At 46.4% G+C, this 17,936-nt stretch overlaps 1 protein-coding gene across 3 annotated transcripts in view; it reads left to right on the top strand.

Moving 5' to 3' along the window:
* Positions 1–17,936, top strand: part of LRCH1 (leucine rich repeats and calponin homology domain containing 1) — a 201,603-nt gene that overhangs the window by 65,837 nt on the left and 117,830 nt on the right. For all 3 annotated transcript variants that reach the window (XR_012644535.1, XM_074988003.1, XM_074988011.1), the window contains exon 2: positions 17,580–17,724. Coding sequence is in view for 2 of the 3 variants with exons in the window: in XM_074988003.1 (XP_074844104.1) it covers positions 17,580–17,724 (145 nt within the window). In the remaining variant the exon portion in view is untranslated. The remainder of the gene's footprint in view (positions 1–17,579; positions 17,725–17,936) is intronic.

The following is a 17,936-nucleotide window of genomic DNA, read 5'->3' as shown; positions in this document are numbered from 1 at the left end:
GAGAATTCGCTGGTAGCTTTTGTTGTTTAAATTAATTGTAAATAGTTTAGATGGTTATCGTTGTAGGAAAATAGTGCCTTTAGCACTTAGTAAGCCAAGGTGGGTCTTTAACTCCCTCGGTGCCAGGTAATGGCTAGCTCTCTGGGGTTTAAAAACTGTTCTAAGTGTGGCAAACGTATGCCCAAAAGTGAGCCACATAAAGCGTGTCTGGGCTGCCTCAGTGAGACTCATCTCCCAGAGCGCTGCTCTGTCTGTAAGGCCTGCAAACCCAGGACTCTAAAAGATAGAGCTCAAAAGCTAAAAGTTCTCCTGATGGAGTCAGCCTTGCACCCAAACAGTTCCTTGGCGGGAACGCAGAGTGCCGCATCTTTGGTGCAGAGCTCTCCAGCACCGTTGGTGCAATCAGAGGGCTACCGGCGCCGAGAGCTGGACTTGGCGCCTAGCGCCTCCGGGCACCATAAGAGCCAGTCCCTGGTGCCTCATAAGAAGAAGAGATGGGACCGGGGCCGTTCCCAAGAAAGAAGAGGGCAAAGACAGGCATTGGGAGAGTCTGCCAGATCGCACCATGAGCGAGGTCACAAAGTGCGGGTGTCGACTTCAGCGCAAGGCAGGAGCCCATGCTCTTCCAGGCTGTCCTCGATGCAGGAGGCCTTTAGTACTGCACAAGGCAGCCTGCAATTTACAGTGCAGCTACAAACGCCGCACTGGGAGCCTTCATCACCCTTACTCCAGACACTGGGTCAGGCTCCAGGGACCCCGGCACGGTTCCTGACGCCGATGGGACCCCAACAAGTGATTGGCACTGTGCAAACAGTACAGAGCCCACAGGAGTCAACGAGAGGTACGGGATCCTCAGCACCACCATGGTCATTGGCATCAGGGTCCATGTCGGAATCGGACTCCCTTTACTCCAGCTCGGTGCAGAGTGAGAGTACAAGGTCATCCCGACACAGCGGGCACCGGTGCCACTCCCGCCACTCCTTAGAAGGAGAGTGGCAAAGGCCCCATCAGGGGGCACCTCAATGGACCCTGTGGGCGATCCATGAGGAGCAAAGGTGGGATGCAGGACTCCCGTTCAGGGTGCCGGGCACTCCCCAGGTGCCGAGATCAGCGCTGACAACATCTCTGGGAGTCATGCTGAAGGAACAGGTGGAGTCATCGGCACCGGCACTGTCGCCGGCGTTGACATCAGCACCGGGCCAGTTAGAAGCGACTCAGGCTTGGGCACTGCCTGCAGTGGGCACCGGCTGCGACTGAACCAATGACGTCCCAGGTGCAGAGTGGCCCCGTCTTTATGGCATCATACCAGGAACCACTAGGGGGCCCTCCACCCCAGGCACTGAGCACGGCACCACAGACTATGGTGCCAGGGACTCAAATAGAAGTACCGGAACCCTCCGCACCAGCGGGCTTGGAGGGCATGTTGACCTCATCTTCGTCTTCTCCATGAGGCATTAGCTGGATCCTCTGCAACCCCAGTACTGGAGGATGAAGGCGCGTACCAGCAACTATTGAGGAGGGTCGCCCAGAGTCTGGGGGTACAGGCGGAAGAGGTCATGGATGAAATAGACCCTGTCACAAGTATCCTCTCAACCTCTGGACCGTCCAGGGTGGCACTGCCCATTATAAAGACAATTGCCAACACAGCCAAGACAGTGTGGCAAACCCTGGCCTCAGCCTTGCCCATGGCTAGGAAAAACAAACACCGGTATTTTGTCCCGGCACAGGGAAATGAACATCTGTTCACCCATCCTCCCCCTGACTCCCTTGTCTTGGATGCTGTGAACAATAGGGAGAGACAAGGGGTTCAAGGGCCCTCCCCCAAGAACAAAGACGCCAAAAGACAGGACCTGTATGGTAGAAAAGTTTACTCCACAGGTGGTCTGCAGCTGAGAATTGCTAACCAGCAGGCCATGGTTAGCAGGTCTGGGTACAATACGGCCAGCTCCATGGACCATTTCGCTGAACTGCTCCCACCGGATGCCAAGACAGAATTTACGGCTCTGGTAGCAGAGCAGAGGCTCATATCCAGAGCAGCACTGCAGGCTGCCCTAGATGCGGCTGATGCGACCACTAGAGTCATGGCCTCGGGTATTGCCATGAGAAGGGGAGCATGGCTTCAGGTCTTGGGACCTCTCACAAGAGGTGCAGCAGTCCATTCAAGCCCTCCCTTTTGAACGTCCCTCCTTATTCTCAGAGAAAACTGATAAGAGACTTCATAGCGTGAAGGACTCTTGGTCCACGCTACGCTCACTGGGTCTGTACACACCGGTGACCCAGAGAAGGCAGTTTAACCCTAGGCCCCGTTCAGGCAGTTCCCCCAGCAGCAATGGGATGGGAACAGGAGAAGGGGCCACCATAATAGGAGGCGTCAGGGTTGCCAGACACAGGACCAGGGCCGCCCAGACACCAATTTTGATGGGGCGGTTGGGAGCGATGCACTGTCCACTCCCATAGTTCTAGCCCAGGGTTTATTTTCACTCCGCCTGTCCCCATTCTACCATGCATGGTGCAGCATAACTTCGGACCAGTGTGTCCTCCGCACAGTAGAAAAGGGATATGCTATCCAATTTTCTTCTTACCCCCCTTCACAACTCTCTTCCCCATCCCTCTTCAGGGACCCCTCTCACAAGATAGTTCTCAGACAGGAGGTAGGAATGCTCCTCCAAAAGGGCTATAGAGGAAGCTCCCCAGGAATTCCGGGGACAGGGATTCTATTCCCGCTATTCCCTCATTCCGAAAGTGAAAGGGGGACTGATGCCAATCTTGGACCAATGAAATCTGAACAAATTTGTAAAAAAGATAAAGTTTCGTATGACATCCCTGGGCATAATTATCCCAATGCTGGAACGAGGGGACTGGTTTGCTGCTCTCGACTTACAGGACGCATATTTCCATATAGCAATTTATCCACCTCATAGGAGGTTCCTCAGATTTGTGGTAGGGAAGGATCATTATGAATTCACTGTCCTTCTGTTTGGACTCTCCTCAGCCCCGAGAGTGTTTACCAAATGCATGTCGGTAGTGGCAACCTTCCTATGCAGGCAGGGTGTGAATCTGTTCCCTTATGTGGACAACTGGCTGATCAGGGGTCAGTCACAAGGACAGGTGTCGAAACACGTACAGCTAATAAGAGCAATGTTCGACATGTTTGGCCTCCTAGTAAACGAGGCGAAGTCTGTGCTAGCCCCAACTCAAGTCATGGAGTTCATGGGTACACGTCTAGATGCACAGCAAGCCAGAGCGTTTCTGCCACATGGCAGGGTCCAAGCGATGGCGTCTTGCATCCAAGTCCTAATAAGGTTCCCAGCCACAATGGGTAGGGGATGCCTCAGATTGTTGGGGCACATGGCGGCATGCACGTTCGTAGTCCAGCATGCCAGGTTGTCCCCCTTTCAGATGTGGCTCACCTCAGTATACAGACCTGTCAGGGACAACACAGACAAGTTAGTCACAGTTCCCCCCCGAATTGTTGACGACACTGTGCTGGTGGCTAGAGGCCGGGTCAGTCTGCGTGGGAGTACCCTTCAGTCCCCCACAACCCTCCCTCTCTCTAGTCACAGATGCCTCAGACTTGGGCTGGGGAGCACACTTGGGGGACCACCAGATGCAGGCCCTGTGGGGTAAAACTGACGATCATCTCCACAAAAATGTGTGAGAGCTCAGAGCAGTTTGACTGGCATGCGAAGTATTTCAGAACAAGCTGAAGGGGCACTGTGTTGCAGTCAGCACAGACAACACTACAGTAACGTACTATATAAACAAACAAGGGGGTGCACACTTGTTGCCCCTGTGTCTAGAGGCCCTCGCACTTTGGGATTTCTGCATCCAGCACCAGATTCTCCTGAGGGCGTTCTACCTGCCTTGGACTTGCAACTCTCTGGTGGATCACCTCAGCAGGTCCTTCATGGACCACGAGTGGTCATTACACACAGAAGTACCGAATTCAGTTTTCCAGAGGTGGGGACGTCCCCAGGTAGACCTCTTCGCCACGCATCTCAATGCAAAGTGCAGGACGTTCTGCTCTTACCAGAACTGAAGTCCAGGTTCTTGGGCAGATGCCTTCAGCATCCATTGGTCAGGCCGGGCCAATTGCTGTACACCTTTCCACCGATCCTGCTCATTCACCGAATGCTGTTGAAAATTTGGTCGGACTGAGCATCAGTAATCCTGGTGGCCCTTGCCTGGGCTTGACAACATGGGTACTCAGCCCTCTTGGAGATGTCCACTCACGCCCCGCAGGTGCTTCTGCTGCGCCTGGACCTGCTGACACAGCAGTAAGGGAGACTGCGACACCTCAATCTCTGAGCACTGCATTTCACAGCATGGAGGCTCCACGGCTGAGACCGGTTGAGCTGGCCTGCTCCGAACCTGTCAGGGAAGTATTGCTGAACTGCAGGAAACCCTCTACAAGGGGAGCATATGTAGCCAAATGGAAGAGATTTACCATTTGGGCCACCCAAAAGGGGATGTCCCCGGGAGAGGCCCCAATACCAAGTGTCCTAGATTACTTGCTGGCTCTGAGCCAGATGGGGCTGTCAGTATCCTTCCTAAAGGTACACGTGGCAGCCATTTCGGTTTTCCACCTAGGGGACGGGAGGTTCTTGATCTTCTCAGACCCGGTGATAAAAAGGTTCATGAAGGGAATGGAAAGAGTCAAACCACAGGTTCGGGCCCCCCTGCCAACATGGGACCTTAATTTGGTTTTGTCTAAGCTGATGGCTCCCCCTTTTGAACCTCTCGCCTCTTGTTCTATGTTGTTCCTTACCTACAAGGTGGCATTCCTGGTGGCCATTACCTCAGCCAGAAGGGTGTCAGAGCTAAGGGCCCTGACAGTGGACCCAATTTATAGTGTGTTCCACAAAGACAAGGTCAGACTAAGACCCCACCCGGCATTTCTGCCTAAGGTGGTCTCCCCTTTCCACATTAACCAAGACATCACCTTACCAGTGTTTTACCCAAAGCCCCATGCCTCCCCTAGGGAGCAGAGTCTACACACCTTGGATATCTGGAGGGCACTGGCCTTCTATATGGACAGGACCAAACCTATCCGGAAGTCGCAGCAGCTGTTCATTGCAGTGGCAGACAGGATGAAGGGGCATCCAGTCTCCTCTCAGCGGATCTCCTCCTGGATAGTAGCCTGTATCAGTGAGTGTTACAAACTGGCGGTAGTTCCCCCTCCGCCGATCAGGGCACACTTCACAAGGGCACAGGCGTCCTCTGCGGCATTCTTGGTCAAAGTCCCTACCCAGGACATCTGCAGAGCGACCACTTGGTCCTCCATTCACACGTTTGCAGCGCATTATGCAGTTACGCAGCACTCATGGGAGGACGCTGCAGTAGGCAGGGCTATCCTGCACTCCTGTCAGGGCTCTAACCCCACCTCCTAGGCATTGGCTTGCATTCACCCAAATTAGAATGCACACGAGCAATCATTTGAAGAAGAAAAGACAGTTACCTGTTCCGTAACTGGTGTTCTTCGAGATGTGTTGCTGATGTCCATTCCAAAACCCTCCCGCCTTCCCCTCTGTTGGAGTAGCCGGCAAAAAGGAACTGAGCGGGGGGCGGGTTGGGCGGTGCATAAATGGGTGGCCATACGGGCACCACTCCAGGGGGCACTGCAGTGACCCCAAGGCTATTAGCCAGGGCAAAAAGCTTCCGGCAACTGGGCATGCACTTGGTGCACACCCAAATTGGAATGGACATGAGCGACACATCTCGAACACCAGTTTCAGAACAGGTAACTGTCTTTTTTTCGGTTTTGTGTTCTTTGAATGGTGGTGAAACAAGTTTCTTTCAACCATACCTTCATTCACATAATGTACAAACACTAGCAAAATAGATGGATGAGCAACGTAAGTTGTCATCCAATTGTCTAGTATATTAAGGACTTCTTTACTCTGTGTACAAATGTCTTCTCTACTTGACACGTCATCAGTTGTTTGTGGCAAAATATTATCGGCTGAAGGTTTTATGTCAATCCTTTCTGAAGCCTTTTCATGAGCATTCAGTGAACTATGTTTTTTATACACGGACCAATCAAGATATCTGCTATGACTTGGACTTCTGTTGCTTTTGCTATGTGATAGCTCGGTTGGCATGATGCTTCAAGTGCATTTTCTTATCAGTACTTGCTTTGGACACAAAACTAGTAATGCCACTTTTCCACTTGGCTAATTTTTACGTGAAAAAATTCAACACACGGAGAACGCTAACAAATAAACAAAGTATTAAATGAGAAAATTCACTTACGTTGTAGTGGAGTAAAATTGGGAATGACTGTTGACTAGCTGAGGGATATTACCACCACAATATTGGTTAGAATGACTTTGATTCCAGCTGGTTTGGTGCATAAACATTTTTTCTTCCACAATCAGGACCATCTGTAGAGTGTGCAGAGTGTGGGACAGATTTACTTGGACCCCCCCACTCCCCCAGGTACAGTGCAGCTTCTCCTCCCACTCTATCTCTCATGCTACCCAGCTTCCCTTGTCAGCTAAGGACAAGGTCCCAGCTGCTGCCTGCATGTCCAGGATCCCGCCTACCATGAGGCTTGGACTGCTGCCCTGCCCAACACAGCGCTCAGGCTGTCAGACCTGCACTTGGAGAGGCATGGCACTGCTGGCATTGTGCTCTGTGGGGTGAGGCTCAGGTTGCCGGTCCTGCAGGGCTTGGGCTACCAGCCACAGAGTTCAGGCTGCTGTTCCACTAGCCATGTGGCTCAGGCTGCTACCCCATGCATCTGGGCTCTACCTGCTGCTTGCCATGCCAGGGGTCCCAAGGGACAGCTCTACTCGCCATTCTGAATTTTTTTCTGAGACTCTCCTATAATATTTTGTGAACCCCCAGGGTCCACAAACTACAGTTAATGGTCACTCTGCTAGATGCTCTACAAGTATATATCAAAAATGTCTGAGGATTTACCTTATTGTCTAACCTACATGAGCTATTTTCTTTTTACTGTTTCTTACATATAGCTAAGGAATGTAAGTAGTATGTTTTAGGTACTGTATTAGGTGTTTGTTCAGGTTCCAGTATACAGTAAACTCTTTGGTAGCCAGCATTCACATAATCAAATATTCTGGATAATAGAGAGGTGCACCTAGCAATGCATAACACTAAAGAAAAACAAGATTAGGTATTAAGAAGCAAACAATAATGTATGCAGAATATTGTTCCTAACCTTTTTACACAAGCACTCACATACATTAAAAGACTGTTACTCTGGCAGCCAGAACATGGGCTCAGCTGAATAGCTCTGGGCAGCGTGAGTAGCTCATACTGAGTGGGAGAGCGTTGGAGCCAAGTGGCAGGGTATTGCTCCACACTCTGTGCACGCACCCCAGCACTGACATTGCTTCCCTATGCTCCCACCTGGTGTCCTGGTGTCCGCTGTGCAGAGGACAAGCAGCATCGGGGCTCCAGTTTATTCACAAAGCGTGAGAACAGTGCCCCGCCCCATTTCTTGTTGCGGGGGCAGGTGGCCCGCTCAGTGCTGCTCTGCGTCCCTGCATGCGGCATCTGCATCTGAGAGCAGCTAGCAGGCTCCACTGCTCTCTCCACTCTCCTGCCTGGTGTCCGCTGACTAGAGCTGCTTGGCTGTGAGTTATGCCAGTTATTAGAGAGTGCTGGCTAATCAAAGGGCAGTTAAACGAGTTTAGAACAGTAGCATTACTAAAAAATTGTGCCAAATGTTTAATGATAAAGATTCCATATGGAGTTCTGCTAGTATGACTTGCTTATTTTTTTGCATTTCGTTAATTTATCCTGGAGATTTTGAGAACTGGCTTTTGGCAGGCTAAAGACTTTTTGAAGACAGAAGGCACTTGAAAATTTCTTGGTATCTGCTACAATGAATTAATCATGTACATCAATTAAAAGGCTTAGGAAGCTACTTCAGGATTATTTGTCTAGTTTAAACCATTGTGTAATTACGTACGTATAGATAGAAGTAGTCTTCTAGGGTGAAGACTACCTGCACAAGGGCTGGGGTGCTGCCCAGGCTTGATGTGTTTTCCATTATATACAGGTTTTACAGTTTAGTTCACTGCCTCTCAGCACCCCAACTGTACAATTTTTTCCAGCAGCACTGACTAGATGTATAATATTGGTAACTATTAAATACAGAGAGTCCCCTTTATATGTCATGGTTAGGGACTGTGAAGTCTCGATGTAAAGTGAAACAATGTGTAAAGGGGAATTTCCCCCATAAGAATACCTGCCCAGTGACACTGTTGGAACCCCGGGCCTGCCCCACGTTCCTGGTGAGTTGCAGTCTGCAGGTGCCCCTGGGCCTGTCCCCCAGGCTCAGTGGGCAGATTGTTGGCCTTCCCAGGGGCTGGCAGTGGGGGCACCAGTGGCTCTCAGTGCAGTGAGGTGCTGAGCAGGTGCTGGAAGTGGTTGGGCAGGCTGTTGGCAACCTCCAGGCCAGCCATGGCAGAAGTGCAGGCTGTGGAAGTGGTGCAGTGGCCCAGCTGCAGGGGAGAGGCGTGGCTACTTCCAGTTCCACCAAGCCCTGGGGAGCCAGGAGTGAGGCAGCAGCCACCCCCCCGCCCCCGGGCCCTGGACTGCAGCAGTCCCCGCCACTCCTGGGAGCCCCAAGTAGGCAGCAGGGATGGGTCAGCAACTGCGCTCCCCTCCCCTTCCCTGAGCCTCAGCGGCAGGGAAGAGGCAGCCATGGCACCTTCCACCCCACTTCCCTGAGCCCCAAGGGAGCAGCAGGGATGGGGCACTGCCCATGCTCATGCTCCCCCCACCCCTGCTTTCCCAAGACTTGGGGAAGGGGAAAGTAGGCTTACCTGTTGGCTCCCTGCTCTCTAGACAACAGCTGTGAAGCGGCCACAACCCCTTAGCCCTGCCCCCTGGCCAGCCCAGCGCCCAGCAGCTTGGCCTCGAAGAACACACTGGGCGAAACAAGCATACGTGATAAAGTAAGAGTAGGGAATTTTTATTTCTTTGCCCTCCATATGTCCATGACGTACGTGTGAAACAACATACATCGGGGTGACGTATAAAGGGGACCCCCCGTATACTACTTTACTTTGACAGCCATTGAATGAACCACAAATCATGGAGCAGGTTGTTTAGTTTTCACCTTTTCATGTCTTTGTGCACTGTAATTCTTGTAATAGTTCAGTTGATTGCACATAGCTGCCTCTCATTCCCTTGCCCATTAGCGAAAGCCTGGACCTGATGACTTTTATTCTCAGCCACCTGGAGACTCATCCTTGTAACTGCTTTCTGGACTTAAACCAGCTGAAGTGTGAGCTTCTCAGTGATTTGAGAAGCAGGTGAGGGTTGAGAGTTTCAGGCAGAGAAAAAGTTTGTGAACTGATTCCTTATTCCTTTTTTTTTTTTTTACAGAAAGGCTATTTTTGGAAATGCTTAGGGTTTAAAATGTGAATGTGTACGTAATCAATCTTCTTTTGGAAAAATAAATCTTTGCAAAAAGTTCTGAGAAGTATGTCAGCTGTGGCATGAAGAAAAAGACAAGTGTGCTGTAACATTTTCACTGACATTGATTTGAGGTGCCATGCAAATTCTCTTGAGGCTGAGCCGCTCGTGGATACTGGAATCCTCTGTTTAAGCCAGAATACTCTATTCCAGGCCAAGAAAAACTCTATTAACAGACCACATCAATATGGAATCAAGACTGATAGATTACCCAAAGGATATAATAATAAAGTAAAAACTGGTAGCACAGTACCACTAAATATGAAAGCAGTTAACTAGTTCGCAAGAGTTTCTACGTAGCTATAGATGCTAAAACCTTTTTATTTGTTTATTGAGATAAGGAGTTTAATTTGCCCATATTATTCCCTTCTTCCCACCATCTGTTTTTAAGAGAGAGGATTTTTTTTCCAGTTTTCTCATGGAAATTCTCCAAGGACAGGGAATGGAGGACTTGGGTTAATATTTTATCAAAGTGATAAAATAAGTGCCAGAACAGCACTCCTAAATTATTATTAAGTCTAGTTTAGTGGAACCCTTCATCTAGTGACAAGATTCTCTGTATCCTCTACATAGCCATAATTGTGTCTAAAAGGGACTTGTAGTCTGTAGGCTGGAACTGTGCTTATAAATGAAAGCATACCTTGCTTTCGCTTCATAATTTTGCTAAACTACTTCCATAAAAAGTTTCATTTCACTGTAGCTGAAACATATCCTTAAACTTACCCCATACCCTGCAGAACTGCTTAGTTTTATTTGTTGGTATGCAACCCAGGAAAGTAGTATGTTAGTAACTAAATCCACCTGTCAGCTGAGCAACATGCTTCATTTTAAGGGAAGGACTTTGAGAATTTTTGGTGTCAGGTTGAATTGCTGTGGCAACTGTCTACCAGTATTTCCTGAAGAAGGTGTCCTGATGCTTAATACACTTATTCTGTGCTTTCTCCTTTTTACTGTCTGTGTGTATACATTTCCCTATGTGATTTAATCCCTTCTTTTGTGTTGCGGCTCTGGTTCATTCAAGTCCCAATATCCCAATAAAAGACATAAAAATACTCAATATGCTGAATGACCTTATCCTTTAGTTGTGATAACATAATCATAGTGAATGATTTCTCTTCCTTTCTTGTGTACGTAATTCTCCCAATTCCTGATTATTCAAACACAGCAGGAAGGCTTTTGTTTAATTCTTTTTTCATCTGTTTTAGTATGGATATATCCGTATAGGAAAATACCATTAATCAAAAGGTTAATTCCATTCTTAAGACAAATTCTGAAATATGTTGTAAGAATTGATTAGCATTTACTGTAGTTGCAGTGTTTGTCTTGTGGGCTAACGAAAGAATATCAAATGGAAATATTTAGCCCCTACATACTAGCAAGCTAGTTTAATCTTATTGTAATCAAGATTAATTTTAGTTACTGTCTGTCCTGATTTTTTTTCCCCCAAAAAATTAGTTGCTGGTGAGCAGAATACATGATAAAACAGCCTCAAATCATCCTTTAACTGTCAACATCCAAATACCTTACATGGCTAAAAGTGATATAAATTGTGTGTATAAATTAAATGAATTCTTAACCATTAAATGTTAACATATAATTAAATACAGGGTGGACCTTTCTAATCTGGTTCACTCTTTTCAGGCAACATGATGGTTGGGCCCAATGGGAAGGGGGTCAATGGCTCAATATTTGGACGGTGGTCTGTTTCAAGTGGAGTGCTGCAAGGCTCAGTTCTGGGGCCAGTATTGTTCAACATCTTTAGTAATGACCTGGATGAGGGACTGGATTGCACCCTCGGCCAGTTTGTGGATGGCACAAAACTAGGGTGAGCGGTAGATAACGTTGGAGAGTAGAGAGAGAATCCAGAGTGACCTGTATAAATTGGGGGATTGAGCCAAAAGAAATCTGATGTAGTTCAACAAGGAGAAGTGTAGAGTCCTGCACCTGGGGCGGGAGAGTCCCAAGCATTGTTATAGGCTGGGGACCGACTGGCTCAGCAGCAGTATGACGGAAAGGGATGTAGGGGTTATGGTGGATGAAAGGCTGGATATGAGTAAACAGTGTGCCCTTGTAGCTGAGAAGGCTAACGGCATACTGGGGTGCATTAGGAAGCGCATTTCCAGCAGTTCTAGAGAAGTGGCTGTTCCCTTCTAGTCTGCACTGGTGAGGCCACATCTTGAATATTGTGTCCAGTTTTGGGCCCCCCACTATAAAAAGGATGTGGATGTGCTGGAGCAGGTTCAGCGAAGGGCAACAAAAATGATTAAGAGTCTGGAGCACAAGACCTATGAGGATAGGCTTGTTTAGTTTACAGAAGAGAAGACTTAAGGGTGATTTAATATCAGCCTTCAACTTCCTGAAGGGGAGTTCTAAAGAGGGGGATGAGAAACTGTTCTCAGGGGTGTCAGATGGCAGAACAAGGAGTAATGGTCTGAAGTTAGAGGTAGAGGTGTAGGTTAGATATTAGGAAAAACTACTTCACCAGGAGGGTGGTGGAGCATTGGAATGCATTGCCTAGAGAGATGATGGATTCTCCATCCCTCAAGGTTTTTAAGTCCCGGCTTTACAAGGTCCTGGCTGGGATGACTTAGTGGGGGGTTGATCCATCTTGAAGCAGGGGGCTGGACTAGATGACCTCCTGAGGTCCGTTCCAGCCCTATAATTTTATGATTCTATGAATATCTGTAATCCAGCATGATTTTAATTAGCTGGACAGCCACTTATCATTGGTAATAGAGAGGAAGCCATGCTAGTCTATACACTATCAAAACAAAAAGCAGTCAAGTAGCACTTTAAAGACTAGCAAAACGCTTTATTAGGTGAGCTTTCGTGGGACAGACCCACTTCTTCAGACCATAGCCAGACCAGAAGAAGTGGGTCTGTCCCACGAAAGCTCACCCAATATACTATTTTGCTAGTCTTTAAAGTGCTACGTGACTGCTTTTTGTTTTGGTATGTCCAAGTTTCCCATAAGGTTTGTTTACAGCCACCGGTCCTGACTCTGTGTGCTGTGTTGTTATTTAGCTGTAATTTACCCCTCCTTGTGTTGCTAGAGCCCAGTGAGCAGTGGAAGATTTGGTAATGCTGCTAGACAATATTGACTTCCCATGGTCTAATAAATTCTCTCGTTCAGCACTAGTCAGGTTCCAAGGGTGCTGGACTAGAGAGGTTCTGTCTGTAGCTAGGAAACAAATGGTTGAGACTACCAATTTGATCTCCGTAGGTTATTTAAACTTTCCGTGGACTGCTCTCCAGATTTGAATGTCTGGTTTTCTTACCTGTTGTCATTGAATATGCTTATAAACCAGAATGGATAGATTTAAAGTAAGGCAACTTAATTCACCACAAATACCACTGATTTAAATTAAATTACTAAAAGAAACTAAGAATGATTGTGCTTACAGTGTACTTAATTTTGGAGGAAGCTGTCTTGAATTCACTAACACTTCTGCTTTTTTGAGAAAACAAATAAATAGAATGGGGTTCCTTTGGAAAAGGTGAATTCTGCTCAAGTAAAATGGGGACTAGATTTATGGCATCACTATTAGGATCTGCAGCCATTATGGTCCAAACTGAGGGGTATGTACTATATAGTATAATATAAGAAAATGACACTCGGGGCAACTGACAGCTCTGGATTTCTCTTACTACAGCATTCTTGTAAGCTTAAGTGATAGATTTTAAACCTAGTTAACTAATTAAATAAGCCATAAGTATTAGCTAAGATAAACTTTTTCCCCCATAGCAACATCCAACATAGCAAACATCTTGGGAGATCTGTTATGCAGATTTTGGATTTAAGGACACTTTGAAGTTGAGCGGGCACTTCGAAGTGCCCGTGGCTACACGGCTTGCTGGTGCTTCAAAATTTGCGGTGAAAATTAGCCTAATGAGGTGCTGTGTAGGCATCGCAGCACCTCATTGTTATTCCCAGCTCGCGCTGATTACCGTGTTTTGAAGTAGAGGGCTATGATTCTGCAGTCCAGAAGTAGCCTTTGTGTCTGCCACATTTTCTTTAGAAAAATCATTTTGTACTTCTTTTGTTCCAGTTTATTATTTGAGCTCTAAATATGGTTTGCTCTAGAGGCCACGAGTTACATGCTCTGATTCTGCTACACCAAATTTGAAGATTAAATTATTATGCAAGTAATTCCATTGATTTTCATAGCTTCATAAATAAAGATGTTATGTAATGGTTGTCATGACTGCATGAAGTAGTCAGTCTAAATACATTTTAACAAATGCCTTATTTAGTGGATCTAAATTGTGGCAGGAAATTTCATTGTTTCATCATCGTTGAGAGGTTTTTCTGGCTAAATTTATGTCCTCAATGATGGTTGTGCTTATACAGTCCATATATTAAAATGTTAACAGTATAATGTTATGCAAAACAGTGATTTTAAGGCCTAATTTTGAGGCGTTTCAACCTGCAAATTGTGTGAGCCTCTCACAAAGGAATTCTAGGTCTTGTCCCAGCTAGGTAGACAAGCTGATCATGAATGATTGCTGAGTTTTTACAATTAACTTTTCTATTACATAATATGCTTAATAATCCACGTTCTATAACCATGTCCTCCTGCATTCCATGATTCTGCAGTCTAGAAGTAGCCCTGAAATTTAGTCCTTGCCCCAGAATTGTTCATTAGAATGTCAACTTGAATTAAAATAATCTTGCTAGCCATTATGGTTGTGGAGATAACCTTGAACACGTGGAGAGATTATAAACTGATAACGTTACATCTCTTTGAGGGTGCACAACTACATTTGTCTTACTCAAATGCTTGAAGAGTCCACAGTTGTGTGGCTGCAGGACTGTTTTCAAGATCCATGATTCTGTTATGTGGAGATGGACTTAGTAGTGGGTTTCCACCAGGCTCCCAGCATTCTGCTTGCTGTCTGCCTCCCTGGCTAGGACCTGCTTTCAGCTGCCACCTGGCTCTCCAGCTTTTCTAACAAAGAGTTAATTAAAATGCCGTACATGTTCCCTGCAGCGTGCACTGAGCTGGAGAACATGGGGTCAGGGAGTTAAACCTAGTGGCAGTAACCTATGCTGGCTGGAGAAGAATGAGCAACAGGCCTGGGGACTAGCTGATATAGGATACAAGCTCCAGAGTCCCTGGCATGTGTGGGGAAGGGGATCTTTTGCTGGGCCACTTGGACAGCATTGTTTATGCAGTTGTTTAGCCACAGATAGGGGGAATTAAAAATAGAAAATGAAGTGTGTTGAAATTAAACCTAGGAACTGAACTTTCAGGAATGAGAAGATGGGGTTAATGGGTTAGATAATCAAATTTCATCTCCTTTAATTGTAAAGAAGTAGCCTTACGCAAAAAATGAACAGTATGTACTCTAAAAAATGTGTTAACCAAATAATAAACTCACAGTCAGGAGTAAAATCGGGTACTTAGAAGACCTTTGTGGCAAGTCACTTTAGAAATAAAATCTACTCCTTTTGATGAGTCAGGCATATAGTAGTTATTCAGCTGTGGAGGAGGGAGCATATTTGTCATACTGTGAAGACTGAAGCATGCATGCTTTGAAATATGAGCAGCTGCAGTCTTGCTGCTGTTACATTTGTATCGCTCACTTTCTGTGTGGTATGAGAATTTGAAGTTAGCAAGATGTAGTGGAAAAAGGCTATTTGTTCCAGTCAGCATGGTGAGGGAATGCTCCTTTTCATTCAGTTGCTGTGCGCACACATACTTTATGAACAGGGCACATGTCAAAGTTTTGACTTCATTTGGTGTGTGTAAAGGAACTGTCAGGTTTGATAGGAATTAAGCTCCCATTAGTCTTACATTTGTTTCCAACTGTGTGTTCTTTGTGTGTGTTTTTAAAAAAGAAACATATGACTAATCGAAAATATTTTGTTCTTCAGGTTAGGGTTGCCAGTTTCCTAATCACACAGAACTGAACACCCTTGCCCTGCCTGCTGTTTGCTCCTTCACCTCCCCCCCCCACCCCCATCCAATAACTCGCTCTGCACTACCCTCACTCATTCTCACCAGGCTGGGGAAAGAAGTTGGGTGAGGTCAGCAACTGGGAGTGCAGGCTCTGGGGTGGGGCTGACGATGAGTGGTTTGGGATGCATGACAGGGCTCAGAGCTGGGACAGGGCATGAGGTGCTGGGGGAGTTGGCTCTGGGGTGGGGTTATGGATGAAGGGTTTGTGATGCGGGGGGTGGGGGGGTTCATGTCTGTGGCAGGTGTATGAGAGGTGAGGGGTGCAGTATTCAGGTGGGAGTTTGAGAGTGAAAGCGCACTCTGGACTGGTTCAGGGGGTTGGATTGCCAGAGAGGACTGTGAATGCGGGCTCCTGGCAATGCTTACTTCAGCTCCCAGGACATGGCTGTCAGAGATATGGCCATGCATTTGCAGGTTTGGGGCTACCTCAGGTAGTGAAGAACTTGGGAAATGTTTAGATTTGTCCAGAAAGTGAAATGTAAACCTTTGATCTGAATCTTTATGCTAAGGCTACGTCTACACCTATGAAAAATTTCAAAATGGCCATGCTAATGGCCAAATTGAAGAATACTAACGAGGCCCTGAAATGAATATTCAGCACCACATTAGCATGCTGTCGGCTGCGGCACTTCGAAAGTGCTGCGGTTCCCTCTCCTGCCCTTCGTCTACACGGGTCCTTTTTGAAAGGACTCCGCCATCGTTGAAATTCCCTTATTCCTATCAGCGCCTCATTAGTATTCTTTGATTTGGCCGTTAGCATGGCCATTTCGAAGTTTTTTGTAAGTGTAGACATGGTCTATGTTTGTCACTTAGTCGTGTTACTACTGAACAAAACTGTGGTTAAAGGGAAATTGATCAAAATAAATCTGTTAGATATGGACTTTTGCTTGATGGTTCAGACAGTCCTTATGTACTGTACTCTCTCCATTTGTTGTTCTTGAATAAGTTATATTTCAGTTCCAGAAAACAAATTACAGTAGGTTCTCGACATTCTTGAGTGCCACATTCGCTAATTCAGTTATTTGCGAGTGGCCTTGCTTCCCTGGAGCTCTGGGACTGGGAGCGCCAGTGGCTGCTGCGGCTTCCTTGGGGCTCTGGGTGGGGAGCACCGGCAGCTGCCGCTTCTGGGGCTCTGTCGCAGGGAGCGTCCATGGCTGCTGCTTCCTGGGCTTCTACCTCTCCACCCCCCACATTTGTGAAAATGAACATTTGTGAGGGTTCTGTCTTCAGAACCTTCATGAGTATTGAGATCCTACTGTACTATACTAATGTTGACAGTGCCTTTAAGTAATACTCATATTGTAATATTCATATTGGTTACTTTTAAGGAATAGATTTCTGTAACGGTTAGTGACTAGTTAGGTTGAAGCAGCAGCTAATCATTAGCTGCAGTTTCTGTTCATCTTTCTACACATTCTGTTGCTATGGAGTGCAAATTCTAGAAGTTACGCTTTCAGATCAAATAGGATGGCATTTTTTGTAACATTTTGGCTATGTCTACACTAGCCAAAAACTTCGAAATGGCCATGCAAATGGCCATTTCGAAGTTTACTAATGAAGCGCTGACATACATATTCAGTGCTTCATTAGCATGCGGTCGGCACTTCGAAATTGATGCGGCTCGTCCAGATGGGGCTCCTTTTCAAAAGGACCCCGCCTACTTCGAAGTGCCCTTATTCCCATCTGCTCATAGGAATAAGTGGACTTTGAAGTAGCTGGGGTCCTTTCAAAAAGGAGCCCTGTCTGGACGAGCCATGCGGCGGCGAGCTGCGTCAATTTCGAAGTGCCGTGGCCGCCCGCATGCTAATGAGGCGCTGAATATATATTGCAGCGCTTCATTAGTAAACTTCGAAATGGCTATTTGCATGGCCATTTTGAAGTTTTTGGCTAGTGTAGACACGGCCTTTGAGTCCAGATAACAGTTTCAATTAAAATGAATAACAGGGAATTTAATATTTCATGTTTCACATTCAGTTGCTTGTAACAGAATTCAATTCCAGGCTTCCAGGGGCTAGTAACAATTTTATCCTATATTATGAAAAATATTGCTATAGTTCTCTCTCCTATGCCTGTGATGGCAACTTTACTGTAATGATTAAATATAGGTGTTTAAAGTATATATTTTTGATTATTAAAATGTGCTTTTTCTTTTTCTCTTCTCAGATCTGTCCAAGAATAGATTAACAGAAGTTCCTATGGAGCTGTGCCATTTTGTGTCACTGGAAACACTAAATCTGTACCACAATTGTGTTAAAATTATCCCAGATGCCATAGTGAATTTACAAATGCTGACTTATTTAAATTTGAGGTAAGTTAGCTCCACTGCTTGTTTTGTATGTTGTCAGTTATGATAGCTCTTTTTCTATGTACGCTTTCTGTGCATCTCTTCAGAAACGTCACTGGCTATGTTGCTTGTTTTATTGGCTTCTATAAGGCAGAAGCCAGTTACTGGTAGGATTTTCTATGCTTTGTTGATTTTGAAGGCTAAAATAAGCTCTTATGGAAGAAATGAAGATGCAT

The sequence above is a fragment of the Carettochelys insculpta genome, chromosome 1 (assembly GCF_033958435.1).
Source record: "Carettochelys insculpta isolate YL-2023 chromosome 1, ASM3395843v1, whole genome shotgun sequence".
NCBI classification, from domain to species: Eukaryota; Metazoa; Chordata; order Testudines; family Carettochelyidae; genus Carettochelys; species Carettochelys insculpta.
The sequence above is the reverse complement of the archived record's forward strand: the minus strand, read 5'-3'. Positions and strand labels throughout refer to the sequence as shown.